Genomic DNA, 15,308 nt, shown 5'->3' on the forward strand with positions numbered 1-15,308 from the left:
ATGGACCCTGCTGAGCTCAAGACAGCAATCATGGACGTTTTAAACATGCATTCTCGTGCAGTCAGTGCTGAACCAGGACCTGTAAAGCCAGGCGAGGAGGCGGCAGCTACGGCAGAGCAGTGACAAGAGTGATGAGGACATGGACACAGAATTCTGTCAAACTGTGGGCCCCTGCGCTTTGGAGATCCAGTTGGTAATGGGGCAGGTTCAAGCCATTGAACGCCGATTTTGGGCCCGGGAAACAAGCACAGACTGGTGGAACCACATAGTGTTGCATGTGTGGGACGATTCCCAGTGGCTGCGAAACTTTCGCATGCGTAAGGGTACTTTCATGGAACTTTGTGACTTGCTTTCCCCTGCCCTGAAGCGCCAGAATACAAAGATGAGAGCAGCCCTCACAGTTGAGAAGCTTGCAATGCCAGACAGCTAGCGGTCAGTCGGGAATCAATTTGGAGTGGGAAAATCTACTCTGGGGGCTGCTGTGATGTAAACTGCTGCTACGAAAGGTTGTGACTCTGGGAAATGTGCAGGTCATAGTGGATGGCTTTGCTGCAATGGGATTCCCTAACTGTGGGGGCGGGGGGAGCGATAGATGGAACCCATATCCCTATCTTGACACCGGAGCACCAGGGCATCCACTACATAAACCGCAAAGGGTACTTTTCCCTGGTGCTGCAAGCACTGGTGGATCACAAGGGACGTTTCACCAACATCCACATGGGATGGCCGGGAAAGGTTCATGACGCTCGTGTCTTCAGGAACACTACTCTGTTTAGACGGCTGCAGGAAGGGAATTACTTCCCAGACCAGAGAACAATAGTTGGGGATGTTCAAATGCCTGTCGTTATCCTGGGGGACCCAGCCTACCCCTTGATGCCATGGCTCATGAAGCCATACACAGGCAGCCTGGACAGTAGTCAGGAGTTGTTCAACTACAGGCTGAGCAAGTGCAGAATGGTGGTAGAATGTGCATCTGGCCATTTAAAGGCCCGCTGGCACACATTACTGACTCGCTCAGACCTCAGCCAAACCAATGTCCCCTTTGTTATTGCTGCTTGCTGTGTGCTCCCCAATCTCTATTAGAGTAAGGGGGAGACCTTTATGGCGGGGTGGGAGGCTGAGGCAAATCACCTAGCCGCTGATTACGCACAGCCAGACACCAGGGCGATTAGAAGAGCACACCAGGAAGCGGCGCACATCAGAAGCTTTGAAAACTAGTTTCATCACTGGCCAGGGTACAGTGTGACTGTTTTGCTTGTTTCTCCTTGATGAACTCCCCTCCCCCTTGATTGACTCATTCCCTGTAAGCCACCCACCCACCTTCAATCACAGCTTGCTTTCTAAGGAAATAAAGTCACTCATTTAAAAATCATGTATTCTTTATTACTTAATTTTAAAAAGAGGGAGAGAACTGACAAGGTAGCCTGACTGTGGTTTGGGAGTAGGGAAGGAAAAGGCCACTGAAAAAATTTCATAATAATAAGAGCCATTTGGTTGGGCTGTCCACTGGGGTGGAGTGGGTGAGTGCACAGAGCCTACCCCACGAGTTCTTATTCATCTGGCGGGTAATGAGGCTAAGGAACATGATGAGGGGGGATGGTGGTTATAGAGTGCCGCTGCAGCCCCTGTGTGATCCTGCTGCCATTCCTGAAGCTCCATCATATGCTGGAGCATGTCAGTTTGATCACGCAGCAGCCCCAGAGTTGTATCCCACCACCGCTGATCTTCCTGCCGCCACCTCTCATCTCGAGCGTCCCTCCTGTCCTCACGTTCACTGGCATCTTTCCTGTACTTTGCTACCATGTCCTTCCACTCATTCAGATGAGCTCTTTCATTGCGGGTCACTTCCATGATTTCCGAGAACATTTCGTCTCGCGTTTTTTTTTTCCGCAGCCTTATCTGAGATAACCTTTGGGGTGGAGTAGGGAGGCTTGAAAAATGTCCAGCTGCATAAGGGAGGGGAAAAAAGGGAGAGAAGTATTTAAAAAGATACATTTTACAGAACAATGGTCATACTCTTTCACGGTGAACACCACTATTCATCTTACATAGCGCATGTGTTTTCACTACAAGGTTGCATTTTGCATCTTAATATTGAGTGCCTGCAGCTTTGGTGTTACAGATCCAGATGCAGGTCCAGGCAGCAGAATTCAGCTTGCATGTGGCCATGGTAAGCCATTGTCTTTCGTCTTCTGCAGCCTTCATCTATCCAGCACCCTCCTTTCTCAAATAGCAAGCAAAGCCTGTTGAGTGCTGCTTCTTTCCTGTTAATGTGCAGCAGCAGAAACCACCCTGTGGCTCGTATCGTGGAAGATCACTGCTAAACACCCACCTTTCCACCTCCCACAACCGCGTGGCTGGTAGCAGGAAATATCCCTGCCAGCCAAACGCGGAAAAGCTCAGCGCCAATCGCGCCTCCCTCCTTTCTCCTGCTTGGCTACCTGCAGGGAAGGAGTTCTTTTAAGCCACTGGCAAACAACCCAGTAGGAATGGCCATGTCTGTCCCCTTAATTAAATTCTTGAATTTCAACCAGGTTACCATGAACGATACCACTCTCTTGAGGATAACACAGTGAGATAAAGAACGGATGTTGCTTGAATGCCAGCAATCACCGGGACCATACGCAGCTAGGCTTTGTCATGCAATGATACCAGATTACTTGCTACATGCATAGTGTAGTCAAGTGTCCTGTCATGGAGGAAGGAATAAAGCAGCACTGCCCAGAAACCTTCTGCAAAGGCTTTTGGAGTACCTCCAGGAGAGGTTCATGGAGATGTCCCTGGAGGATTTCCGCTCCATCCCTAGACATGTTAACAGACTTTTCCAATAACTGTACTGGCCGCAAATGTATCCCAAGTCCTCAGGGCAAATTAATCATTAAAAAACGCTTGCTTTTAAACCATGTCTTATATTTACAAGGTACACTCACCAGAGGTCCCTTCCATGGCTTCATTGTCTGGGATAGTTGCTTGGGAGGGCTGGGAGGGTAATTCCGTCAGGGTGAGAAAAAGCTCCTGGCTGTTGGGGAGAATGGAGTGCTGTGTGCTCTCTACAAGCTCGTCCTCCTCATCTTCCCCATCCGCAGAATTCTCAGCCATGGCTGCTATTACCACCTCCACCTCGGAATCCACAGACAGGGGTGGGGTACTGGTGGCGGACCCCCCAAGAATTGCATGCAGCTCAGCATAGAAGCGGCATGTTTTTGGCCCTGCCCCGGACTTTCCATTTGCTTCTTTGGTTTTCTGGTAGGCTTGTCTGAGCGCCTTAACTTTCACACAGCACTGTACTGAGTCTCTGGTGTGGCCTTTTTGCACCATGTCCTTGGTAATTTTTTCAAATGTTTTTTCATTTCGTCTTTTGGAATGGAGTTCTGTTAGCATGGAATCCTCTCCCCATACAGCGATCAGATCCAGTACCTCCTGTGTGGTCCATGCTGGAGCTCTTTTTCGATTCTCAGGAGACAGCATTGTTACCTGTGCTGATGAGCTCTGCGTGGTCACCTATGCTGGTGAGCTCTCCACGCTGGCCAAACAGGAAATGAAATTCAAAAAGTTCTCAGGGCTTTTCCCGTCTACCTGGCCAGTGCATCCGAGTTCAGATGGCTTTCTAGAGCGGTCACAATGGTGCACTATGGGATAGCTCCCGAAGGCCAATACCGTCGAATTGCGGCCATACTAATCCTAATCTGACATGGCAATATCGATTTCAGCACTACTCCCCTCGTCGGGGAGGAGTACAGAAATCAGTTTTAAGAGCTTTTTATATCGATATAAAGGGCTTCATTGTGTGGACGGGTGCAGCGTAAAATTGGTTCAATGCTGCTAACTTCGGTATAAACGCATATAGACCAGGCCTAAGACACAGCATTCTTCACATTCTTAAAGGTGTTTCAACATTGGACTACTTTACTCTGCAAAGTCTTTTGTAAACAAGGCAATCCTCTGAGTCATTACAAATACACTGAATAGAAACAGACCTACAAGAGCCTAAGGAACCAGTGGAATTATTGTCTCTTATACCTTTCTGAAATTAATGCAAATCAATTCTTCCTTGTTTAATAGAAACTGATTCCCCTCTGATACTCGAAAAAATGCCACCCCAAAACACCACTTTCCTCTCTCGTTCCAATTAATAGAGATATACAGTTTGAGCACTTAAAAGTGAATCATGGAGCCCTCTATCCCCTGCTATAGCTACACCATTTTACATGTTTCTCACTGATACAGAAAGCAATGACAACCTTTCCTATTATCACTGGCCCCATTCTTGAGGTCAATAATATCTAGTCACAATTAAACCGCTCAAGGATTAAATGCATGCTGCACACAAGTATTGGAAATCTGAAGCTGATGCTCAGTTTTTCCATGCACTCTGTAGGTATTCCCACCCCAAGGGTTCAGCACAAACAAGTACCAATGCACAAATTCCAAGGGACAGTGCAAGAGCTCACATCCCAAGTGCTCAGTTTCCAGAGGACTGCATACACTTGTGGGGGAAGCTGGTGGAAGCAAATTCCCCAACGCACTATGCACAATATATTTTAGTGGCATCACAAGCTGTATATGACTTACAGTAGTGCAAATAAACAAGAGATCACAAGCACCTCAAATCAAAGCTCTGCCCAGGACAAGGCCTCACAGTGTGTTTGAGGTTGTAGCTCATGCCCCTTTGTTAAATTGCCCTTCTAAAATAATTTTGCAGTAGATTGTCTCACTTTTCTTCCAGTCTCAGGCAGTTTTCCCTTTTAATGGACTCAGCACTTCTGATAATTTGCAAAATAAAATAATAATAATTCTTCCACCACTTCCTACTGTTTTGAACACTGGGGTGGGGGTGGGGAGCTCAGGCTGCATCTCATTCAATTTCTCCTCTCAGCCAGTGGTTGCACAGATGTTGCTCCCTAACTCTGCCACTGCACTTTGCAGCCCTAGTTTAGGGTCCCTGATTCGGTATCTGGTGACAGCCACTCTTTTTATGCGGTCACTATCTGCCCCAGGGGCAAGCAAAGCCTCAGCGCCATCCCCTGGGGGCTGGTACGTGTGGATCCCAGTCCGCGCCCCGCCGCAGAGGGGAGATCCCTGGCGCACGGCCAGTAGATGGCTCCGTGCACACGCCGCACCGCGCGTACACACACCTTGGGTGCGGTCCCACGCACGCTGCTGCTCCCCGCTCCCCAGTCCCCACCCAGCGCGCACGCGCGCCGCGGCCCTGAGCGCCGCAGGCGACTGCACTGCGCGCGCGCCAGCTCACCTGGTTCGCGCGCCCCATCTATCACCCTCGGGTAGTCTCTCGGGCGCGAGCTGTGCTCGCGCGGGCCGGTGACTTCCCGTTCGGTGCGGCGGGAGGGAGGGAACGCAGAGCCATCCGGGTCCTGCTCGGTGCTGGCTCCCGCCGCGCCGCACTGCCGGCCCCGGAGAGCGGGGAGCCAGGCCGCCTGGCCCCGTCGCACCCTGTAGGTCTGCGGGGCCGCCATGCATCTGCACCAGGTGCTCACCGGTGCCGTCAACCCAGGGGACAACTGCTACTCGGTGGGCAGCGTCGGGGACATCCCCTTCACGGTGAGGGCGGTGCGGGGCCGGGTGAGGTAGCAGGATCGCTGGGCGGGGCTTGGGGGTAATTAAGGATGCTGGGTAATTATAGCTGGGGCAGTGGGATGGGGTAGTTAGCTGGGGGTAGTAGGGTGGGAGTAATGAAGGGTGGGGTAATTAGCTGGGGATAATTAAGGGTGGGGCAGTGGGATGGGGTAATGAAGGGTGGGGTAATTAGCTGGGGGTACTAGTGTGGGGGTAATTATAGCTGGGGCAGTGGCATGGGATCAGGAAGGTGATGGTGGGGTGATGACTAGGTGCATGGTGGTGGGTAGTTATGATCTCATGGTGGGCTAGGAATTTCATATTGAGATGCTCCAGTACAGAAAATGACTGGGGAGAGGGGGGAAATAACCCACCCATTCAGTCCTTTGGTGTCTGTTTCCCGTGCAGCGATTCCCCTAGCTCCCACTGGGGGATGGGGGCAGGATCTGCTGTTTTACACTCCCAGAACACAGCAGCAGATGGGGCTTGGGATTTGAGGATGCACTTGTCACCTCTAGCTGGTGTTGAGGGCCTACCTGACATTGTGAAGATGGAAGAGGGAGGGAGACCAATCAGCTACATGTCCCTGGTTTTTTTGTGTGCAAGGAATAAAATAGCTAATAGTATGGCTATTTGCAATGAAAAGAAAAATTCAGTTGGAACAATCTTCTTAAATACCCCATCCGCTGTTGGTGAACAATTGGTCTTCTGTTACTATGTGGCACTGAGAAATTAAATATTAATTCCTTTACAAAAGCTTCCCTTAATATAAGTGAAAACGGATAAGACATTCAAAACAGTTTGGTAGAGCCTAATAATGTATAGTTGGAGTTGATTTATTTACGATCCATTGGCCTCTCTTTCCCCCATTTTAATGTAAACATAATTATCACTGATTTGGTTTATGATGTGACTGATTTCAATGAAGGATCAGCTTCTGCAGTGTTTAATTTAATCCGTATTTGACTATTTGAAGAGGAATTGTGTCTTACTAGGTTTTGTGATAACTTTTACCAGCCATCATTCCAGGCCTGAACTAGTTCTTGGTTAAGTGATATAAAGCATCGTTTTCATTCTAAAAGAACTGTGGGCAGACTAGTAGAGCATTTCAAACCCTGCTTCGTCTTATCATAACTCTCTTTTTAATAACAGATGGTTAAAAAGCTCCAAGATATAAAGGGGACTAAGACTGAGCATTTTCCCTGTTGTGCTGCTATGCAGGGCTACTGAGATCTAAGGGCATTCATTGTATGGCTGCTGTTACTTTTGACAGTCATAAAAAATAATATATTGTAGTATTCTTTCCATTATAATGGCCTGGAGAGTCAGTTCATAATATGCTGCCTTTGTAATATAAAATTTATTTTTGTTAATACCTGTTAGTTTTACAACACTCACAAAGAATGATATCCTTTTGCAATACAAGACTACCAAAGTCATGTTTTAGAAAAATGCAGAATCATTACGTGGTTCACTTTAATTGTAGAATTCTATATAAAACACCTCAGCCTCTCCTCTGGCTATTGTCTGCAACTTTATGATGTTAAATTAAATTAAAAAGGAACTAGCAAGTGATATATGTAAGAGAAAACGTATCACATGATCTTGCTCTGTTGTAACTGTCTGCTTCCCATTCTGTCTTTTTTCACTCTTGGCTTATTATTTCTTGTTTTAAGCCCTGAGCCTGCAGTAAGCTGTGCAAGTGCAAAGGTCTTCCTGTGCAGAACTCATTCCAGGATCAGGGCCTTAATGCCTAACATAGATTAACATGTCTGCCACAGGAGATTTACAATGTTGATTTCTTTTGTTAAGCACTATGCACACCTATAGTACTGTATTATTATAGGTAGGGCCCTACCAAATTCACAGCTGTGAAAAACGCAGCATGGACCTTGAAACCTGATCTCCCCTGTGAAATCTGGCACGCAGCGCATCTACCCTATGCAGGGTTCCAGCTGCTACTCCCGGCTTGGGATGGGGAGGGACAATACTTTCTTCTCTCCTGCAGGGGCTGCTCGTGTAGCAGGCCAGATGCATCTCTGGCATCTCCCCTGGCTGCTGGAAGCTCGGCGGCTCCAGTTGTCACCTCCCCGCATGGAGATGCTGCAGCTCCAGCTGTCAGTTCCCCACTAGGATAGGAGACTACCAGAAAAACCAAATATATGTAAACGACTCCACCACCCTGCCCTCAGACCCTGTGACCTTCACTTCTGCATTGCTGTGGGCAGTAGTGCTGGCTTTAGAGCTGGGCGCCAAGCCAGCAGCCTTCCTCCCTGGCTGCCCATATCTAAAGGCAGCGTCCCTGCCAGCAGCAGGGCAGAAGTAAGTGTGTCATCCCATAACCTCCCAATAATAGCCTTGTGACCCTCCCACCGACTGCCTTTTGGGTTACACTACCATGAAATTTCAGATGTAAATATCTGAAAATATGAAAATGACTAATTTTAAGACCACCTCCCCACACCCCGGCTGTGAAATTTACCAAAATGGATCCTGAATTTGGTAGGGCCCTAGTTATAGGCCTAGCTGATAGTGATGCTTATAGTTAAGCCAACTCCTGTCTTCAATTGCCGAAAGCGTTGTGAAACTATAATAGTTTGGGCTGAAATATTCCATTGTTGTTTTCTGCCTTCATCTGATTTTTTTTTTTTTTTTTTTTTTTTTTTTAAGTTTTAGCAAAAATTGTGCAGCTTTTTTTCAGAATGAGGTTACAGAAAATAGGTAGTTTTAATGGTGGTATTGTTTTTACACCTGTTTCTTTGAAGAGCTCTAGTGCTGCCAAGATATGCTGCAGAAATTTGAAATTTCCCATTGGTAGAGTCCTGTAACCCTATTTGGATTAATTATATACTGGGAAAATGCCATTTGCTCATACTCAGAGCTTGTTAGAGGACGGCTGCTAAAATATCCAAATGTTCTAATCTGAATAGAGCATAATCCCGTCCCCCAGCAATCATCTATACCATACATTTTCCTTAGACTCGCTTAGCTCCAGATAGCAACTTGACCGTTATCTCAGGGAAAGACTCAGAGTACTGGGCTGAAGTCTACTCTACACTTAAAACTCAAGTTGACATAGCTGCTGTGCCCCAGAGCACCATCGCTATGCAAACCTAACTGTTGGTTGATGCAGTTAGAATGAATGCTTCTGTTGACCTATCTACAATTGCTCAGAGGTGGAGTTCCTATAGCAGCGAGAAAAACCCTTGTGTCACGGTAGTCTGCATCTACACTATGAGATTACAGTGGCACAGCAATTGCACCATAGTTCTGCTGTTTAGTGCCATAGTATAGACGTGGCCTGAGAGACAGTTGTAGACCATGGCCTGATCTACATTACACGGTTAGATCAACACATGGCATCTTATGTCGAGCTATCTGTGAAAGGGCCTTCACTTAAAATTTGGCTCCTGCTGACATAAGTACCTCTCTACACCACTTTAATAACGCCACCTCCTTGGGTGGGGTAGAGTCTCAGAATGTAATTTACTGGCACTGTGTTGATCTTGGACACCACATTGTTTATATTGACTGTTACTGGCTTTCAAGAGCTGTCCCACAATGCTCTCCACTGACAATACAATTGTCAAGCGTTCCTGGTGAGGGTGTGCACCGCTAACGCGAGGAGCCAAGTGTGCACACACACAACTGATTAAATAACTGCGGTGACTGTATAACGACATAAATTAGGTCAACATAATTTTGTAGCGTAGACATGGCCCATGAGTTCCCATTTCAGCTCCTCTGCTGACTGGTTCTAATAATTTTATGTACCTCACAGCTCCTTCATCAGGAGGTAGGAAGTATCAGTCCCCACATCTTACAGATGGGTAACAGGAGAGGTTGGACAGTTACTGCTGCTGGAATTCTGTGCCACTGTGCAATATAGTATTTGTGCAGAATTAATGTTCCCCGCAGAATTTTATTTTTTCACACAATTGGTGATTTCCACCAAAATGCCTCCTTTTTCTGGTTTTGCATGTTTCAAACGTTTTAGTTAGGTATACACGTAATGTCTGCATATACATGAGCACTCTTCACCCTGAATTCCACTCTGTGCATGTCTGACCCTATTGGCACTGCCCTCTTATATTCCCTTTCAGCCTGAACCCGCCCCCCTCCACTTTCACCTATCACTGCAGCCCTTCCCCAGCACCTCCACCTTACATGGGCACATTCATACGACTTCCAGAGAAGGTGTATTGGCTGGTGAACCATGTACACAACACAACCCACACAAACACATACATACACTCTACCCTGGGCTTCCCTTCCCCATGCTAACCACCCTCTAGCTTCCAACTAAACTACCGCTAGCTCACCAAACCCCTTTCTGCTACAGTGGCATGACTCAAAAACCTTACAATACACATAGATTGAACTTGGACAAGACCTGGCAGACAGACACAAATCAGTCCTTAAGGATCCTAGTGCCCTTTTAAACTAGGTCATTACAATACTTTTGTATAACATACTTTTGTATAATGACTTTGTTTAAATGAAATGTTTAGTATCACCTAAACAGAAGATAACTGTCAACAAAGATACATCAAGGTCTGTATTAATATACTTGGTAAGGAATCTTTTTGTCAAAAAACATTTCCTGGATCTTTTTTGTTATCTGTGTTGTTACAGACATGTTTGCTAACAGGTATTTTGAAATTACCAAAATAATTGAAATTGGCATGATATTTTGAGAAATAAAATATGCAGAATTTTAAATATTGTGCGCAGAATTTTTAATTTTTTGAGCAGAATTCCCCTGGGGTAGACAGTGTATCTTCTGCATAGGTGAGGATAGAATCAAGGGGATAGATTTTTGTGTTGGACCTCTCAGAAGAAACAGCCCAGTTGGAAAAAGCAGAGGTGACTTCACTCATGTTACTTGTCTTTTGCAGCCTAGGTTCCCCCAAGGTTATAACATGGGTAACTAACGTGATTTTAGAAGGTGTTAAACTGTCTGCATAAGATGTTTCAAACTACATTTGCTCAAATTATTTAGCTAATACTGTTTAAAGCAGCACCTTTTTTTGTTGTTTAGACAGGGCTAAGTCATAGTTCAGTCGTTGCTCTGCTGCTGAAGCACCTCAATTCTATGCTGCCCCTTACTCATTGTAATGTATCAATCGATCCTTATGTAACATTTGGTAAGACAATACCATAATATGTACACGCAAGCTAAACAAAAGCCCCATAGATGATTTTAGTTCTGTACTTTTGACTACAAGCTGGCCTCTACCCAAAGGCAATTTTTTTTAAAGTCTAAGCAGCGTTTGGTCATTTTGTTGCGTTCAGAGAATGAAACACTCATTTTTTATCAAAATCAAACTCTTTTCATAACACTGATTTCAGTTGAGCTATATTTTTGATAGAATTATTTGGCTGAAAATTTTTGAACAAGCTGTATTTAAAATATGTCTGCAGACAGTCTGAAACAGAAGAGAGGTGGGAACAGCCTGGTGGCCCACAACTTGTCCCCTCAGCATAGCATACAGATAACAGTGCCAAGTTGTGAACTGAGAATTAGTCCTGGGTTATGAGAAATAATGTCTCCCCTCCTGCCCCTTGTCCAACCCCAACTGTTTCATGCTTGGTACTCCTACTCCACTCATGAAGATAGGAGTAGCCTTTACTCTGCTTGTGATCCTTCCACATAGGAGGGGAGTTGGCTAGTGGAACCCCTGTCCTTCTCCCCAAATACCTGTTGTATAGTGCTGTTCAGAGAGTCCCAGTGCAGCTGAGCTCAACAGGTGCTAGGGTAGTGGCTTCTTTGCATAGCCTGCTGAAATACTGCTTCACCCCATGCACAGTAGAACTGTGGTGGTCTTGCTGCAAGAGGCTTCCCCCATCCACACTTCCCATGAAAAAGGGGGCTCTCATATTTGTGTGAACTCTTCTATTCATCTCATTAGGTTGTGAATTCTGAAATCGGTCTCTTATTCCTCAAACTTTTCTATGCGTATGAGGCCTGTTTACCCTCTAATCCTTTGTAGCATATAGCTATACCAGCAAACCCTCCAAGTGGAGATGCAGCTTATACCAGCAAAAGAGTCCTTTTACATGTATAGCTTATATCAGTTTCCCAAACATGGATTTTTTTGCCAGAATAACTGCATCTTCACCAGTTCTTTTACTGGCATAGGTTGTTGATTAGAGTCATGGTTTTTTCCACATTCCTAATCCAACATAGCTACGTCAGCAAAGCTTTTAAGTGTAACCCAGGCCTCAAAATACTGGGAAAGTGTCCCATAAGTTTGTACCCTTAACTTTGCGCAAGCATCAGGCACTGTTGGCAAGTAGATTAAATCTTCTGGCTGCTGTCTAACTTGATGATTTGTCAGAGGCTGATGGCTGTATATTAATGTGGCCCCTCTGCCCACCAAAGCAGCCAAGGTGAATAAAAATTATTAAAATAGAATTGTAGGACTGGAAGAGACCTCCAGAAGTCATCTAGTCCAGTCCCCTGTACTCATGGCAAGACTAAGTATTATCTAAACCTGGTATTATCTGACTGGTGTTTGGAAACTATTAAGAGCAGGTTAGACAATCATGGAGATTCCATAACCTCCCTATTTATTTATTACAGTGCTTAACTATCCTAACCATTAGGAAGTTTTTCTTAATGTCCAACCTAAACTGCCCTTGCAGCAAATTATGCCTGTTGCTCCTTATCCTATCCTCAGAGGTTAAAGGGAACAATTTACCTCCCTCCTCCTTGTAACAACCTTTTATGTACTTAAAAACTTGTCTGCCCCCCCACCCCTCCTTCCCCCAGTCTTCTCTTCTCTAAACTAAACAAATCCATTTTTTTCAATCTTCCCTCATTAGGTCATGTTGTCTAGACCTTGATCATTTTTGTTGCTCTTCTCTGGACTTTCTCCAGTTTGTCCACATCTTTCCTGAAATGTGGTGCCCAGAACTGGACACAATACTCTAGTTGAGACCTAATCAGCATGGAGTAGAGTGGAAGAATTACTTCTCGTTTCTTGTTTATAGTACTCCTGCTAATACGTCCCAGAATTATGTTCGCTTTTTTTTTTAAGAATGTTACACTGTTGACTCATATTTAACGTGTGATCCACTATGACTAAGGCTAAGATTTTGTCAGGGATATTTTTAGTAAAAGTCACGGACAGGTCATGGGCAATAAAGAAAAATTCCTGGAAGCCTGTGACCTGTCCGTGACTTTTACTAAAAGTATCTGTGGGAAAATGGGGAGCTCAGCTTCGGGGTCCCCAAACTGGTTGCAGTGGCTGGGCAGCTGTAGGGGCTCGCTCTGAGCTCTGGGGGAACCCCGCAGCTCCTGGCCTCTGGGTCTGTAGTCACGGAGGTTGCTAACTATAAGCCCCCATCCCTTTCCACGGAACTTTTTCCTAGGCAGTCCTTTCCCATATTGTGTGTGTGTGTAACTGATTGTTCCTTTTTAAGTGGATTACAGTACATTTGTCCTTATTGACGTTTTATCCTATTTACTTCAGACCATTTCTCCAGATCATTTTGAATTTTAATCCTATTCTCTAAAGCACTTGCCACCTCTCCCAGCTTGGTATCGTCCTCAAACTTTATAAGTGTACTCTCTATGCCATGATGTAAGTCATTGATGAAGATATTGAACAGAACCAGGCCCAGAACTGATCCCTGCAGAACCCTACTCGATATGCCCATTCAGGTTGACTGATCAGTGAACTACTGATTATTACTCTCTGGGAACAGTTTTCCAACCAGTAATGCACCCACCTTACAACGGAGATGGAGTTACTGTATTTCCCTAGTTTATTTATGAGGTCATGTGAGACAGTATCAGAAACCTTACTAAAGTCAAGATATACAACATTTACTGCTTTCTTCTCTGTCTGTAAGGCTTGTTATCCTGTCAAAGAAAGCTATTAGGTTGGTTTTACATGGTTTGTTCTTGAAAAATCCATGCTGACTGTTACTTATCTCCTTATTATCTTCTAGACTTTTGCAAATTGTTTGCTTAATTATTTGCTACATTATCTTTCCAGGTACTGAAGTTAAGCTAACTGGTCTATATTTCCCCAGGTTGTCCTTATTTCCCTTTTATAAAATGGCAGTATATTTGCATTTTTTCCATTCCTCTGGAATCGCTCTCATCTTCTATGACTTTTCAAAGATAATCGCCAATGGCTCAGATATCTCCTCAGTCAGTTCCCTCAGTATTCTAGGATGTATTTCATCAGGCCATGATGAATGTAGGTAATTACTTAAAAACAGTTAATCCATTAACTCTTACAGTTTGGGTCAGAAATCCTACTGGGTCAAGTCTGTTGCCACTGAACTCAATTACAGCCCTGTCATCATTCACTTCAGTAGACTCAGGTCTTGCCCCTTAGCAAGAACATTGGCAAACAACAGGGACCTGGGGCAAAAATCTGTCTGGGGATTGGTCCTGCTTTGAGCAGGGGGTTGGACTAGATGACCTCCTGAGATCCCTTCCAGCCCTGATATTCTGTGATTCTATGACTGACTCAAAGGAGACAGTCAACTGTGCTCCTAAATAAGATGGATAGGGTACTGTTAAATATTACAAGACATTTCCTCTTCCGCAGAGTAGAGTGAGCTGCTTCTGCAGTAATCTAACTCAAGGAGCAAAAGGCCAGAATTAAAATCTTGATTGATGGGTTTTTATTGGATTTATTTTAAGTATAACTAGGCCATATTTTAGGAATTTCTAACGATCAGCATATTGAATGTAGCACAAAAGTCACAGATACTTGTGTTCAGGTGTATAGAATGTGGAAATGTCTTGCAGTCAAGAAAAATATGTAACCCTTATTTGTGTAAAAGCTTTGTTTTAATTTTGCAGAGTACACCTGCTAAGAAGGGAAGATTGCTTTAAAAACAAAGGCAGACATGCGTGCTACTGGCATTTTAATAACAATTGGTATTAAGTCTACTTGTGCTTTTAAAAAACTTTTTTTTTCAAAAGTAAAAATGCACCTCATGAAAACCAAGAAAAACAATACCTGTCCCAAAAGAGTTTACAGTTTAAGGCCCCAGTCCTGCACTTTAAAGCCCAACTTCAACAGGATCATTTACAAACCAAGGGCCCTCTGTAGATATAGGTGTCCATCCATGCAATCGTTGTAGGACTGTTGCCAAAGAGGGGAAGGGGAGAAAAGGAGTGAGACTAAGATGATAAGTAACTCAGTAAGATGCCTTCAACTTGACAATTCTGTTCAAAAACTGTTTTTTCTTGTCTTCTCCTTTCTCCCTACTTTGTCAAAGCATGGTGAAATGCAATACGTCTAGCCCAAAAGTATTAGTTTGTTGGCACAGGGAATAATGAGAAGGGAAGGCATTTTAAAAAAAGGAGGGTATTTACTTTGGTTAGAATTACAGAGCCAGTAGCATGATGGGAATATGAGATAATACAAGAGCCAGAAAATCTTAACAAAATGTATAAATGCTATTAGAGATACAATAAGCATAATTAAGTTAAAATTGAGAAATCTTTACCTCAAGATGCACAGGAACACGTTTGTATAATACTCTTCACTTGGTTAGGGTTGCTGTTATTGATACATCAGAACACAGCTTGACTTTCAGATCCCAGGTTAAATTAGCAGGGCTGACAATTAGAAAAAGAAAACATCTTTGTACATGTAAATGGTAGATTTGAGATGAAGGGCTTTGGGAGTACTGCCTGGCAACCCTTCAGTGCCAGTTTTACAGACTCAAATAGGACAAATGCCCCAAAGACATAATTTAAT

General features: G+C 44.6%; 1 protein-coding gene and 1 long non-coding RNA gene across 7 annotated transcripts in view; one reads left to right on the plus strand and one right to left on the minus strand.

Moving 5' to 3' along the window:
• Nucleotides 1–1,892: 1,892 nt before the first annotated feature.
• LOC115658292 lies at nucleotides 1,893–2,971 on the minus strand. The gene is made up of 2 exons (XR_004002231.1): nucleotides 2,931–2,971; nucleotides 1,893–1,946 (listed from the first exon to the last, which is right to left on the minus strand). It is a non-coding gene; the product is annotated as an uncharacterized LOC115658292 (long non-coding RNA).
• A 2,281-nt stretch (nucleotides 2,972–5,252) lies between these two features.
• Nucleotides 5,253–15,308, plus strand: part of DMXL2 (Dmx like 2) — a 154,880-nt gene continuing 144,824 nt past the window's right edge. For all 6 annotated transcript variants that reach the window (XM_030576933.1, XM_030576934.1, XM_030576935.1 and 3 more), the window contains exon 1: nucleotides 5,253–5,559. In XM_030576933.1, coding sequence (XP_030432793.1) covers nucleotides 5,473–5,559 — 87 coding nt within the window. In that variant the 5' untranslated portion in view covers nucleotides 5,253–5,472. The remainder of the gene's footprint in view (nucleotides 5,560–15,308) is intronic.

Source organism: Gopherus evgoodei, chromosome 10, assembly GCF_007399415.2.
Source record: "Gopherus evgoodei ecotype Sinaloan lineage chromosome 10, rGopEvg1_v1.p, whole genome shotgun sequence".
Lineage (NCBI taxonomy): Eukaryota > Metazoa > Chordata > Testudines > Testudinidae > Gopherus > Gopherus evgoodei.